The sequence below is a fragment of the Rattus rattus genome, chromosome 3, assembly GCF_011064425.1.
Source record: "Rattus rattus isolate New Zealand chromosome 3, Rrattus_CSIRO_v1, whole genome shotgun sequence".
NCBI lineage: Eukaryota > Metazoa > Chordata > Mammalia > Rodentia > Muridae > Rattus > Rattus rattus.
Genome location: NC_046156.1, coordinates 198,668,096 through 198,681,451, shown reverse-complemented (window position 1 = coordinate 198,681,451; position 13,356 = coordinate 198,668,096). Strand labels below are relative to the sequence as shown.

General features: G+C 44.0%; 1 protein-coding gene and 1 non-coding gene across 2 annotated transcripts in view; one reads left to right on the top strand and one right to left on the bottom strand.

The window, feature by feature from the left end:
- Positions 1 to 451: 451 nt before the first annotated feature.
- Positions 452 to 13,356, bottom strand: part of Arhgef28 (Rho guanine nucleotide exchange factor 28) — a 295,945-nt gene continuing 283,040 nt past the window's right edge. The window contains exon 36 of the mRNA XM_032898997.1: positions 452 to 805. Within this exon, the coding sequence (XP_032754888.1) occupies positions 636 to 805 (170 nt within the window). The 3' untranslated portion in view covers positions 452 to 635. The remainder of the gene's footprint in view (positions 806 to 13,356) is intronic.
- On the top strand, positions 8,947 to 9,077 carry LOC116897620. Its single transcript, XR_004387601.1, has one exon. It is a non-coding gene; the product is annotated as a small nucleolar RNA SNORA40 (small nucleolar RNA).

The following is a 13,356-nucleotide window of genomic DNA, read 5'->3' as shown; positions in this document are numbered from 1 at the left end:
CCACAGGGCAGGGTGGCTCGGGTCCCGAGCGTGTCCAGACTGTATTCTGGCACAGCACCAAGCTGGTATGAACAGGTTTTTGAGAACACAAGAACTGTGCATTGAAGGTGACAGCACCCCAACTCTGAAGGCCTCCTGACAGTCACTTGTAAGAACCAAGTGAGAAAAGATCTTTCCCATCCCTTCCTCTGCCTTCTTTGGGGTATCAAAGCTACCCTCAATAACCAACTGCTATGATAGTTCAGCCCTGGGGGAGATCATTCTCCAAACCAAAATGGCTTCATCTTAAAATGTATTTCACACTCCAGATGAATGGGTACAACGTGTAATATGGAATTTCAAAGTGAAAACAACTTTTTCATAGCTTTCGGCTTATTCAAGTGGAGTTTCTCCTCTAGAAACTTGAAAGTGGGTGAGATCAGTTAAAGATGACACGCAGAGAGCTGGTTTTTTTTTTTTTTTAATAATTTAATTATTAGACTCATGTCAAAAATTGAACATACATGAAATATTAAATATTCTTCTTAAAGCAATTTGGGCACAGAGAATCACACACACGAGGACTGGGGCCAAAGAAAGGTTCTCCCCAAAGTGACAGTGGTTTTGTTTGCTTGGAAAAACAAATGGCCACACAGTCAGAGGTAAACAATGTTCTCTTCAGCTCCATCCCCAGCATCTCCACCATGTCCGGCCGCCATCGGGGGAGTTAGTTTTGCTTCTGTTATGAGTGTCTGTGGCTGAGGGCCACGTTGATTTGAGTCCTGGGGATCTGGGGATTCAGTCTGGAAGGAGTTCAAATCTGCAACTGAAAGACATTATAGGTTACAAGAGACTCCACTGGGGATCCAGAAGGCAGATGACACTTTCTGCCTCAGAATTAGAAATAGAGCGACCTTCTGGTCAACCAGAGAGAAAATGCCCATGCCCAGGAAGAGAGGAACACAGCCACCATCTAGTGAGGTCATCTGCATCCTAGGAGTGAACATTTCCTTCTTAAGGGAGTGTCAGCTGCATAAAAACGGTCACATTCACTGCTGCCAGAGAAAGGAATTCCCATTTTTTTTTTTTTTTTTTTTTTGGAGCTGGGGACCAAACCCAGGGCCTTGTTAGCGCCTTGCTCTTGCTAGGCAAGCGCTCTACCACTGAGCTAAATCCCCAACCCCTCCCATTGATTTTCTTAAGTGGGTTCAGGTCTCAAAAAGGCAGACAGCCTTGTGTGGGTCATAGACTCTCTGTATCTTTCTTCAGAATGCTCAAGTCAAGACTTGGTCTCAGGCCGCATGATGGCCTTTAATCCTAGCACTTTGGAGGCTGAGGCAAGTGGATTTCTGAGTTTGAGGCTAGCCTGGTCTACCCAGTTGAGTTGCAGGACAGCCGGGGCTACACAGAGAAACCCTGTCTCCAGAAAACAAACAAAAAAACTAGCCAACCAAACAAAACATGGTCTCAATACTCCATTTATCATGGGGTTCACTAGTGTAGGCAAGGAGAAGGTCTGGAAAAGGGGGCTGAGGATGAAGAAGGGCATCTACCCACCCTCTATGCATGTCTGCTAACGCTACCCAAAGGACTTTGCCAGAGCAGCTAGGTTTCTGGGAAAATCTTGCCAACTGTGACTGTAGCTGGGCTTGCAGCTTTTTTTTTTCTGGTTGCCTAGCAACAGCAGGCACTGTCTCCCCTTTTCTGATAAAAGCTTCTATATTATGCTTTAAGGGGGGGGAATGAAGGGGCCCTTTGATTTGAGGAAAGAAACATACTTGCTACAAATCACTTCTACAATCACTTCTTGCTGCAATGGCATCTCTCCCACTATGCAACCTCCCCGAGGTAGCAAAACCACAGGTAAGCAGCTTCTAGTTAAAGGCAGAGGCCAACAGATCTGCATGGGGAGTGAGGATAGGTCATCCTGAGGTCCACCTATTTCTCTTTCAGTCATCAAAAAGAAACCATTACCACCGTTGCCGACTTTCATTCTAAGCCGCCATTATTAGACAGATATCATACCTGTCTCCATTCTAATGATAGAATGCCTCTAACCTTTCCCTCCAGATAGGAATTTTGGCTGCTAGGGGGTGCAGTGTGGATGGCTTGGTAAAAATGAAGGGCAGAATGTCCCCAGGAGGCTCCATCTTTCTGCTGCCCCTCAGATCTCTTCTTTTTCCAATAAGAGGTGGGGCTGATAGAGGGAGCAGCAACCAGGGCCTCAGGAAGTAGTGTCAGATCACATGACTCTGAGGAAAAGGAGGGCCCTGAGGTGAGGAGCGAGGCTGCCTGCTTCAGCTCGCTCAAAGACACAGGCCAAGCCTAACTTCTGTTTTCTTTTTTTCCCCCTTGAGACAGCAGCTCTCATGTCTTGGGATAGCGAAGGAGGACCTTGAACTTCCAATTTTCCTGACTCTACTTTCTGATAAAAGCTTCTATATTATGCTTTAAGGGGGGGAATGAAGGAGCCCTTTGATTTGAAGGAAGAAACATACTTGCTACAAATCACTTCTACAATCATTTCTTGCTGCAATGGCATTTCTCCCCCTATGCAATTACAGACACAGGCAACTATGGTCGGTTTATGTGGTACCGTGGATCAACTCATGGTGTTCTAGATATATGTCAGGCAGGCAGTCTATCATTTGAGGTACATCACCAACCCAGGAAGAAAACTTCTTATGCTGGGGCAATGTGACCTAAGTCCTGTATCTCAAACCCGAGGAACGCATTCTCTAAAGGCTGTGCAGAAGCCATCACATCTGTCAGGATCTTCTCGACACCTGCCCGAAAGCTGCGCCAAGTCTTTTACGATCTCCATTTCTTTGCAACCCAAAATGTAACCCACAGTTTACAAGTTGGGAAACTAAGGCTCAGGCTAGTTCAACTTTTTGCCCAGCACCACACGGCTAGAAATATCGCAGACCTCAGCTTAGAGGACTGCAGGCTCCAGAAAGACACCTCCCTCCTCAGGTCTCATGATCTCCTTTGTCACTGAGCTGGACGTGACTTGCCCAGTTCTTTCAGGTTACAAGAGCCAACATGTTTAATATTTTTCTCTCCACTCACCCTCCTAAAAGATAGCAAAGAAAAAGATGTCCTGATCCCCCCCCCACCGAACCAGCAGGGCAACAGTTACAGACCTAGCAACCTCCCCCGGCATGGTCAGACACATGCAAAGATACGAAGCAATGATTTCAAATCAACCCAGGCAAGACTACAAGACTACAAATCAATTCTGAAGGGCTTCTCCATACTATATTACCACTTTAAGAGACAGAGTATGTTTGCATGTGGAAATGATGCTGTTCGCACGATCTTAATTCCCCTCTCCAGCTGTTGGAACAGCTGATGTTGATACCAAACAACTTCAAAGAAAAAAAAATGTCTCAACACTTTCATCTAGCAAATACTGACAGATTGAGCAGGTCACCTATGCTGCAGCAGCTCCCCCCCACCCCCCTTGCCAATGGCCAACCCTTGCCAATGAGCGGGCCAACCGGGACACACAAACCATTACACTGAGAACAGGAAAAAAAAAAAAAGTCACCCATGGAAAGAGGAGGTTGGGAGCGATGGCACACTCCTGTAATCCATAAAGCTCCGAGCTCTGGGGTGAAGCAGAGTCCAAAATGCCCAGGAGTCTGGCAATCTTGGGATTTCTCATTAATGGCTCCAGGAGAAGAGCAAAAAGCAAGCCAAAGGACCAAGTGTGTATTGGGAAAAAAAATTTCTCCAATCTTTAAATGATTGGCTGCGGTTCCGGAAGACAGAGGCACAATAGTGATCATGGGACCGGAGAGCGTGGATGTGCAAACACTTGCACAGGATTGTGTGCGTGCACATTCTTTGTAGAGCAGGCAGCAGGGCTTTAGTCAGAATATTTGGAATGAGGATGAAAATGTAAGAGAACACTATTTCTACCAAGACGTTGGGCCCTCAGGTGATGGCCTACACTGTGATCCCAGCTGGATGCTGTGTGGCCCTGCCTCCCCCAGGGGGATGTTGTGTGGCCCTGTGTCACCCAGGGGGAACTCAATTTCCTGCTCCCTGTCCTTTCTTCATTTCCACCTGAACTATGGAGGCCAGGCCAGGCAGTCAGATTTTGAAATAGAAACCATTCTGTGATTCCTGATCTTATTACTCTCTTTCTGCCCCCCTGAGAGAGCCCTAGCAGAGCAACTGTGTGTTTCGGAAAGCCAGCCACCTTTTCCATATATATATATATAAAGTCTCCCAAAGAATATGATCCTCACAGAAACTGAAAGTATATTTCTTCAAATGGAACCTCGCCGGATCTGAAAGCAGAATTCTTGGAGAGTTAAAAATGAAATGATCCAGTTTCATTTGCGATCAAAACACCTGATAATTCACGAGGAGAAAAAAAAATACAACTTCCTTAACTTTTTTAATAAACAAAGAAATACTCATGGGGTCCAGATCTCTAGAACTGAAAAGGCAAACACGATTCTAATGAGACACAATTTCAAACGGCCACACTCTCCCCTTTGACATAATAATTTGAACCTCACCACATCTCTGGAAACAGAACAGAGTACAGATTAGTAGGCCTAAAATAGATACGAATAAACTGAAACACATTTGAAACCCCAGAGCCTGGCTGAACCAAGTGGAGAAGCAGAAGTGTGCTTCAGGGGCTTTTCTGCTTCGTAACTGAGCTACTGGTTACACATTGGAACCTTAACTTCCAAGAGAAATCCCCACACCCACGTGGTGAGGGCCACGGTGAGCCCAGGTTAGCCCCGTAATACAGCTTAAAATGGAAGAGATTTTCTCAATCTGACTGGTATCGTTTCTTTTTCTTGTACATGTTTGGAACAAAAGAACACGCCCCTTGCTGAGGGATATGCATGCACAGCCCGAGGTGGTCCCCTCAGGGACAGCCTGCCTGTTGACACCATTGTGTATTGCCTTCATTCTTTCCTCTGTTCCTTAATACTGGAGCTTCTAACAAACACTGAAGACATCTGGCCTTCCACTGTACGGCCATAATTATCATCCTTTTGAGCCAACTTGGTGATTAGCTATTTTCATGACCAGCCTACAAATGGTTTAGAAAACATCGTGTTATATCTATGACAAGCAAAGTGACTCATAAACTGTGAAGTGATTTAAACCCACACCACGGGGTGAGATGTCGCCTTGGGCAAGTCATGAAGGATTGGGCTGAAATCATGAAATCGTGTTACGTTTCTGTTTGGGTTCGGTGACTTTACAAACAACATTTGAGAGGTAAGACAAAAGAATGCTCAATGTAATCAAATCCATTACTTGAAGTTGCGTTTAAATTAATGTTTATAAGGGAGTCATCTTTTTCCCACCTGTCTGTCTTCAGCCTTCTCAGCAACACATGTTTGAACAGAACCCAAACATTATCCTTTAAGGGCTGGGAAACTAACTAGTACCATTCACAGTTACAGTCTACACTAGACCTCTGCTCTTGTGACCAGCAAATATAAGAGTCACTTGCCGACAAGACAAGGCTTGTCTCTAATTTAAAGACATATTCTTTGCCTTTTCCTGAATTTTCTGTACATGAAAACATTTTATTTATTTATATATTTTTTTCTTCTACATGTGCATGCATGCATGCCTGCGTGCTTCAGATAGTCTTACTATGTAGTTCAGACTGACCTTGAACTCATGACCCTCTTACCTCTATCTCACAAATGCTGGGATTCCTAGTACGGGCTGCCACATCCTTCAGGAAAAGCCACTTGAAGTCACAACCATTTTGAAGTGAAAGTTTTATTTAACATTAAACAACACTGTAACTTTCATCATAGGCATCAGTGCCAAGGTCTGATAGCAATGGCCAAGGACCCAGACGCCCAGGGGTGCACCCAGCTTGTTTAGTCTACTGTTGAGATCACTGATGACGCACTGTTTAACCCTTCTTACCCCACAGAACAGAACCCCATGTCTCCTGAACCGTGGCTCTGCTCTTGTTTATTTTAATCAAGATTTTTGACTTGTGTGTCCTACTTACTATGTCCCTCATTCATGTCCCCAAACTCAAAAGTCACACTTTCCTAGAATAACTTTTGCTTCAGGAGATGTCTTTATCATTAGTGTTCTAATTCTACAAAGTCATTTGCATTCCCAGTTCATCTAAGATTCGTGCCCACACTCTGAAACGCTTAAAGAACCATTTCCTGATGGCATCACTGGCGGCCGCTATCTTTTCTCGGGAGCCTTACTGCACAACGTTTTCCCTCTAATGGAAAACAGTTTCTGTACAGAGCCTGAGGTATCTTCAGAGCAAAGGAAAACCGGTCTTGGTCCCTAATGTTGCTCAATTCGATTTTCCATAGTGAGCCACAAAACAGGATGTGGGCTTCGGATGTGAAAATCTAGAATTGACAGCTGAAACAAACCAAAAAAAAAAAAAATCTAAATTAGTGTTGTGACTTTTTTCCCAATACTGAACCTGAAATAAAGTAATGAGAGAAGGGAGAGAGGGGGAGGGAGGGGAGGGAGGGAGGGAGGGAGGGAGGGAGGGAGGGAGGGGGACAGGGAGAGGGAGAGAGACACAGAGAGAGAGAGAGGGAGAGAGACAGAGACAGAGACAGACAGAAACAGAATATGTATGTGGTGTGAGCATATTAAAGGATAAAGAAAGTAAATTGTGTGACAATGGTTCTTAACATTGTGACTGAAAACTGACTTTGTCAGTATTTTTCATACTTGAGATGGCCACATCAGAGTTGTACTCAATGCCAAGAAGCAACAAGTGGAGTGGAGTGAGCTAGCACGGTGGAGATTAAGCCATGTTCAAAAAAGGCACAGAGCCACAGAGCACAGCATGGTCTTGCTGTTTAAGTTTGTCCTTCTCCAAAGAAGGTTATCACCAACTAGTGGCCATGACCTTGACTTCATCAAGTCCCACAAGGACTATTCCTCACTACGCTCTTGAGGAGCATCTCGGGGTATGAGGTACTTGTCTCTGATAAGACGTCATCAGGTACTCATGACAAAGAGCAAACAATGGTCAAGCTGGAAAAAAAAAAAAAAACCCACCAGGTTAAGCCAGGCACGAGAACTGGGAGATTCCTTGGGAATAAAACAGGCTCAACTGACAGCTGTCACAAATGTCTCAGAGGAAAACTAGCACCGGGCATCTCCTGACTCAAGGAGTCTCTTCTCACAGTGTCCCAGACAGTGTTTTGTTCTGTGAAACAGATGCAGGCTAGGGCAACAGAGAACTATAAATCGATCCATTATAGACTGTGCAGAGAGAACAAGTGAGCATGATGCCAGGATAAACCCTGGGTGAAAGGGTGGAAGTAGGTAAGGTCTTCTAAGTCCAGGAGCGCAGAGCCACAGTGGAGCAGGGCCAGACTCATTCGTGGCTGCTGAAACTGTGAAGAGAAAAGCTAGCGAGGAATTCGATAATGGCTGGTTAGGTCAGGCTGCAGCTGGACCAGGACTCTAGCCCTGCACCAATCTCATGGAAGGAAGCAGACACTCTGCGCCCCATGATGGGATGAGGGAGAACCGCACAGCTCCATCCACAGATGCTTCCATGTAGGATAGAGGCCTGCCTTTCATCAAGTCTATGCTCAACCAAAGGAACTATACCTATCGCTGCACCATACGGAAAATGCTACCATGGGGATACAATCAGCAGGCTATGGAACGGGAGATTTTTTTTTCTTTTTACGCAGAAAATTAAAGCTGGCCCTTTCAACAAAGAAATTGAATATTAAAAGTGTACTTTAAAAGAGAGAAGCAAAAGATCTTTAGAGTTAAAACTGTCTTAAGGCGTATGCCGATGAAAGGCAGCATATAAAATTACTTGCACTCTATTTTCACAAAGCAATCACCAAGGGTATTGATGAGAGGATCACGGTCAGTCACACACTGACAGCTCGATTTTAAGTAACAATTGTCAATCTTGTTTGGATGTGATAGTGACATTACAGAGATTAAAAACCTGGGTCCTCTCAGAAAACGGCCATGAGATATTTTTCTAATAAAATGGTAAGCCGCCTTGGATATGTTTAAGATAACTCAGCATGAGAGGGAAAAGGGGATCGACCCAGGAGCGGCGGCGGCTGCGGTTTGGTAAGAGTTAAATCTGGCTGTGGGTAGATGGAATGCTTCAAACGGCTTTTGTGTATGTTTGAAAATTGCTGTGACTGCTTTTAAAAGTCAATGGCCTGTCGTATATTTGGATCCTAATGCTATAAAGGGTTCTCTGTTGTCCTGACAGTGTCGCGTCTACGTGTGTGACAGAGACGGGACACCATGGTGATGCATGAGGAGCCTCACCAGCACGCAAGCTTGCTCACATCGACTTTAGTGTAACGGGGTAACAAGTCACTGGCAGGTTCATGTATGGGCTTCCGTGTGCTTTAGAAAGATGTAAAAGATCGCCCATGAAATGCATGAGGTTAATTTGCATTTATATGTCCCTATAAAAACTGACACGGATTCTAAAATGGTCTTTGTTCTTGCCTAGAAAGCCAATAACGTCCCTTAGGTGAATTCTAATTCAGAAAGCACCTCATTTGGTATCCCGGGTCTGTCTACCTTTAGCAGTGAATTAGGGAAGGTTCTTCTGAAACTCGGATTTCTAATCTTTGCTCTTTCTAGATTGAATCCATTCGAAACTAACAGGCTTAAGACACAGGAAATAAAAAGTAGTTCGTCTACCCTGATAATATCAAAGTAAATTTCCAGTTATAGTAAGAACAGATGTCAATATATTATCAGATGAATGCATGCATTAGTGAGTACCTGGTTCAAAAATTGGAACTACCTCGATCAGACTCACCAGAACAGCCACTTGGAATTCCAATGATTTTATCAGGAAGATTACCGAGGGATAGAGCAGGGGGGGGGGGCACGTGGCGGGGTGGGGGTGGGGAGCAGGAGGGAAGAGTGACACAGATGTGCAAATGCCATAGTGAAGCCCATTACCTTGTATGCTTGGGCGTGTGTGTGTGTGTGTGTGTGTGTGCACTGAACTAGTGGACAGAGACATGAAGACAGATATAAAATTAAGGCTGCTTCTGTAACCCAGAAGTCATTCTTCAGCATGAGTCTTGATACACATAAGAAAGAACGTGACTCTAAAGGCAGTTCAACGGTACTGACAATACGGTTGGTTCTAAGAACCAAGAGTTGTTTGAAGGAGCTGAAAAGAAAACAACAGGCACTGGAGAGATGGCTCAGAGGTTAAGAGCACGGACTGCTCTTCCAGAGGTCGTGAGTTCAATTCCCAGCAACCACATGGGGGCTCACAAGTATCTGTAATGAGATCTGATGATCTCTTCTGGTGTGTCTGCAGACAGCTACAGTGTACTTATAATAAATAAAATAAATAAACAATTCAAAAGCAAATAGGATAAACCAGGAAGAACAACTGAAAGATAAAAATGCAGTTAGTCTGGTCACCTGGGCAGAATCGCAGTGTGAGAGAAGGGAAGGCAGAGCTGCAGGTTGGGATCTGGCTTGGCGGCAGACACTCGCCAGCATGCACAGGGAAGGTAGAGTGTCTCGGCAGGCCTTCTGCCATTAAGTTGCTAATGTCATTTGACCTTAGATGACCTTCACAACACCTAGCGAGACCCTCCACCCATTCATTGGTGAACTTAGTACCTGGAGTCACAACATTCCCTCCCCCTATGACAACACACAGGATGACGTTCAGCAACAGAGCGCACCGCCATATGTTTACTCAAATTACGGGTTATCACACACAAAAAATAGGCTATAAATTATTAGGAATCTTGGGCTATCAAGCTCTTCTGTTGATGAAAAGAAAAAAAGCCAAAAAAAATCCAAAATGGAGAAAACGGTTACTACAAAGAACAACTTTAATATTCCTTAACTTATAATGACATATATCAAACTTCATTAGTTTATAAATGTCAGTAGGATCTCTGTTTCCTAATGCACTATTTAGGCCATTTCTCAAAACCAATCAAAACAGAGGCAGGGACAAAATTCTTTAATTTAAAAAAAAAATCTCCGGTTTCTTATAAAACTAATCTTTTCTATTTTTCACTATTTTAGAAAAGGTTCAGCTTTCTGTTTAGTTTTTAAAAGGACTTCAAGATGCTATATGAACGTCAATGTCCAGGCTTGTGGAAAAGCATTAAAGAACAAAACCAGCATAAAATATTGAGTCCTTATCCATGCCAGACGCAGGGCTACATTCTTTGAACACGTCTCTCAATCAGTTCAACTGCCAAAATCCAAGATGGCAGCTACCATGTGAACTACTACTGAAGAAGCCTAAAGGGAAGCCAGAGACCAATCCAAGGCACATGGAAAGCTGGAGAAAACTTCCAAAATCCATGATTAGCGTCTTCAAAGAAATACTGAAGAGGCATTCCAAACGTAAAGCTAGAGTCTATTGAACAGCAAGAGTAAGGAAACTGAGGAATATTTCTCAGAAATCAAAATAATGATAGCTGAGATGAGAAGAGTTAACGGGGGCCAGGGAGATGGTTCTGTAAGTAAAGTGTTCGCACAAACCTGACAAGCTGAGTGCCAATTCTGACCCTTAGGCCGATGTGAAAGCCAGATATAGCTGTACACACGGGCCTGGTCTCTGAAAGCTTGCAGGCCAGGTAGCCTGGTGTGTACAGGGATGAGGACAAGAAAGATCCGGTGTCAAACCAGATAGAAGGTAAGGACCAACACCTAAAGTTATTCTCTGACCTCCGTGTGTGCATCATGCAGACACACACACGTGTGTGTGTGTGTGTGTGTGTGTGTGTGTGTGTGTGTGTGTGTGTGCGCGTGCGCACGCACACCCACACATCATATGCACACAGGCAAAAATGTTTTTAAAAGTCAGTGGGATAATAGCAGAGTTAAGATTTAAAGAAATATGAAAATGGAAAAAGGAAATAAAAACAATAAAAAGAGAGAATTGGAGAAATCCAACCTCCATCGAAGAGCAGTTCCAGTGAAGCAGGAAAGAGTTAAGTAAGAGTGAGTATAAAGAGAAGCAGAGGTGTATAAAAAGGAGGGGGGAGGGGAGGAGGAAGAGGAGGAGGGGGAAGGAAGAAGGAGGAGGAGGAGGAAGGAGGAGGGAGGAAGGAGGAGAGGAGGAGAAGGGAAGAGAGGAGGAGGAGAGGAGGAGGAAGAAGAGGAGGAGAAAGGAGAGAAGGAGGAGGAAAGTTAAAAAAAGGACCATTTCCCAGAACCAAAGGAAACAGTCTCTGAATGAAAAGGGCCCGATGAATAACTCATAAAAATTATTTTAGCAGATGATCTTGCAGACAGCTATCATAAAATTTACACTAGTGAGGACAAGATGGTTCTAAAAGCCTCCAGAGCTAAGCAGGTCACAAAGGAAAGGTCAGGAGCCAGACGGGTCAAACTTCTCAGCAGGAATCAGAAGAAGTAGAACAACAAATCCTCCCAAATTCAACAAGCTGTGATCCTGGGCGAACCGTTCAAAATTAAATGTCACAGTGGCAAAATAAATGAGATAAAATATTTCAGTTTATTAGAAAATTTATTTTCACTATATCTTTTCTTAGGGAGTACATCCCTCTATCAAGGGGCTCTGCCACCAACACATGTGTATGTATGTAGCACACATGCACAAACACATGCGCACACACACACTCACACCCACATATTCACAAATGCCCAACATACTCACATGCACACACAATCACATACATACAAACAACGTGCACACACACATGTGCACACCACACACACACACACACACACACACACACACACACACACGCCTGTATATGATCCTATTAGAAAGAAGGAAGCTGGGGACTGAGCACACAGGTTTCCACACAGGAGCATAAACTAGGAAGGGCTATAAAGGGACAAGCACAGGGCTAGAGAGAACACAAATCCATACTGGAGCAGAAGGACAAAGGAGTCATTGTGCAAAATTTAAGACAGACAGACAGACAGACAGACAGACAGTGAAAGAAAAAGAAGAGAATGAGGGAGGGAGGAAAAATGCAGTGAGCCAATCTGAAAGGAATTTCTAAGAGTGAATTTTCTGAAATTCTAGAACCTAGGAGTTAAAAGGCAACAATAGTATAAACACAGAAGTCATGGGAGGTGGAACGTGAAAAGCTACTGACCATGGGAGGATACTGTCTCTCAGTGGTGACCAGACAGAATGGATGGAAGGAACGTCTCACCATTGTCATACGTGTTATGCCTGCAGAACCGCAGCATCCTAAGGATGTTAAGCCCTGAGGAGGACCAGAAGCACCAGGAGTCACAGGCACCAATAGCAACCGTATACCACACAACCGCAGAGAAAACAAAACAGCAAAAACCAGCCCGGCAAAGCTAAGGACCCCCCCACTCCTGAGTGTTATGTTCTAAATAAACTCTCCTTCCTGCTCACGAGGACTGAGCGTTACTGGTCATAATTTGTAGTGGAAAAGCACAGGAGACATGTTACTTCCTCATTCATACGGTAATGATTCATAATGTATATGGCTTTGTTCATAAATTGGAGTAGCATGTATCACACACATGAATAAGTGCATACGCTGAAGCTATAGAGAGATCTGCACATAATGGTCGCACAAACAGGTCCTAAACACCGTAACGGATCCTAACCATGGGAACCGATACTTAAAATCAGTAAAACAATGTGATTGACATATGGGGTAAGGACACACACCGGTGCCTAGGGAAAAGGGTGAAGACATGGTGTGGAGAGGATGTTCACCACAGTCGGTGCTGGCCAGCTCTGAAGAAGAAAGTGAGAGTCACAGGAAGGCAAACAGCCTACTCTGTAAGTCAGGGTTCCCTAGGAAGAAACAACAGTGCCCTGAAGCAAACGGGGTCGTCTGTATTTGCGATTTTCATGACTGAACCTTCGATGCTAACACACGCATCAAACTACACAGGAAGGAGCTGCCGTTGCCAGGCAGCGTTTACTTCAATAATTTATTTTTAGTAATTGGAAAAATGCAAACATGATATTTGTGAAACTACCGGGAATTTGATCACACAGCTGCTACATGTTGATCTGGAATCCCTGTCAGTTTTTCCCCTAGGTGTGGTGACGGTGCTAAAAACCATCTGCGTCAGAGATTGCTTTAGGGGAAGATCGGGTGGTGAGTACCCGAAATACAGAGCCCTGGGATGCCTTATTTTAATTGTTCAAGTCACATGAAGCCATTCTAGTACTGAGATCAGATTTTGTAAACTGGTGTTTACATTTGACTTTCAAACGTTACTCTGAGGTATGATCGTGTGTCTTAAAGACACTATGCTAAACTTATTTAATCCACGCTTAAAGCATTTGTTAGAAATTGAAGATAATTCTGTTATATTTTATTTGCAACCATCACGTGCAAATAATCATCATTGGGTGAATAAAACAAAATGTATTTT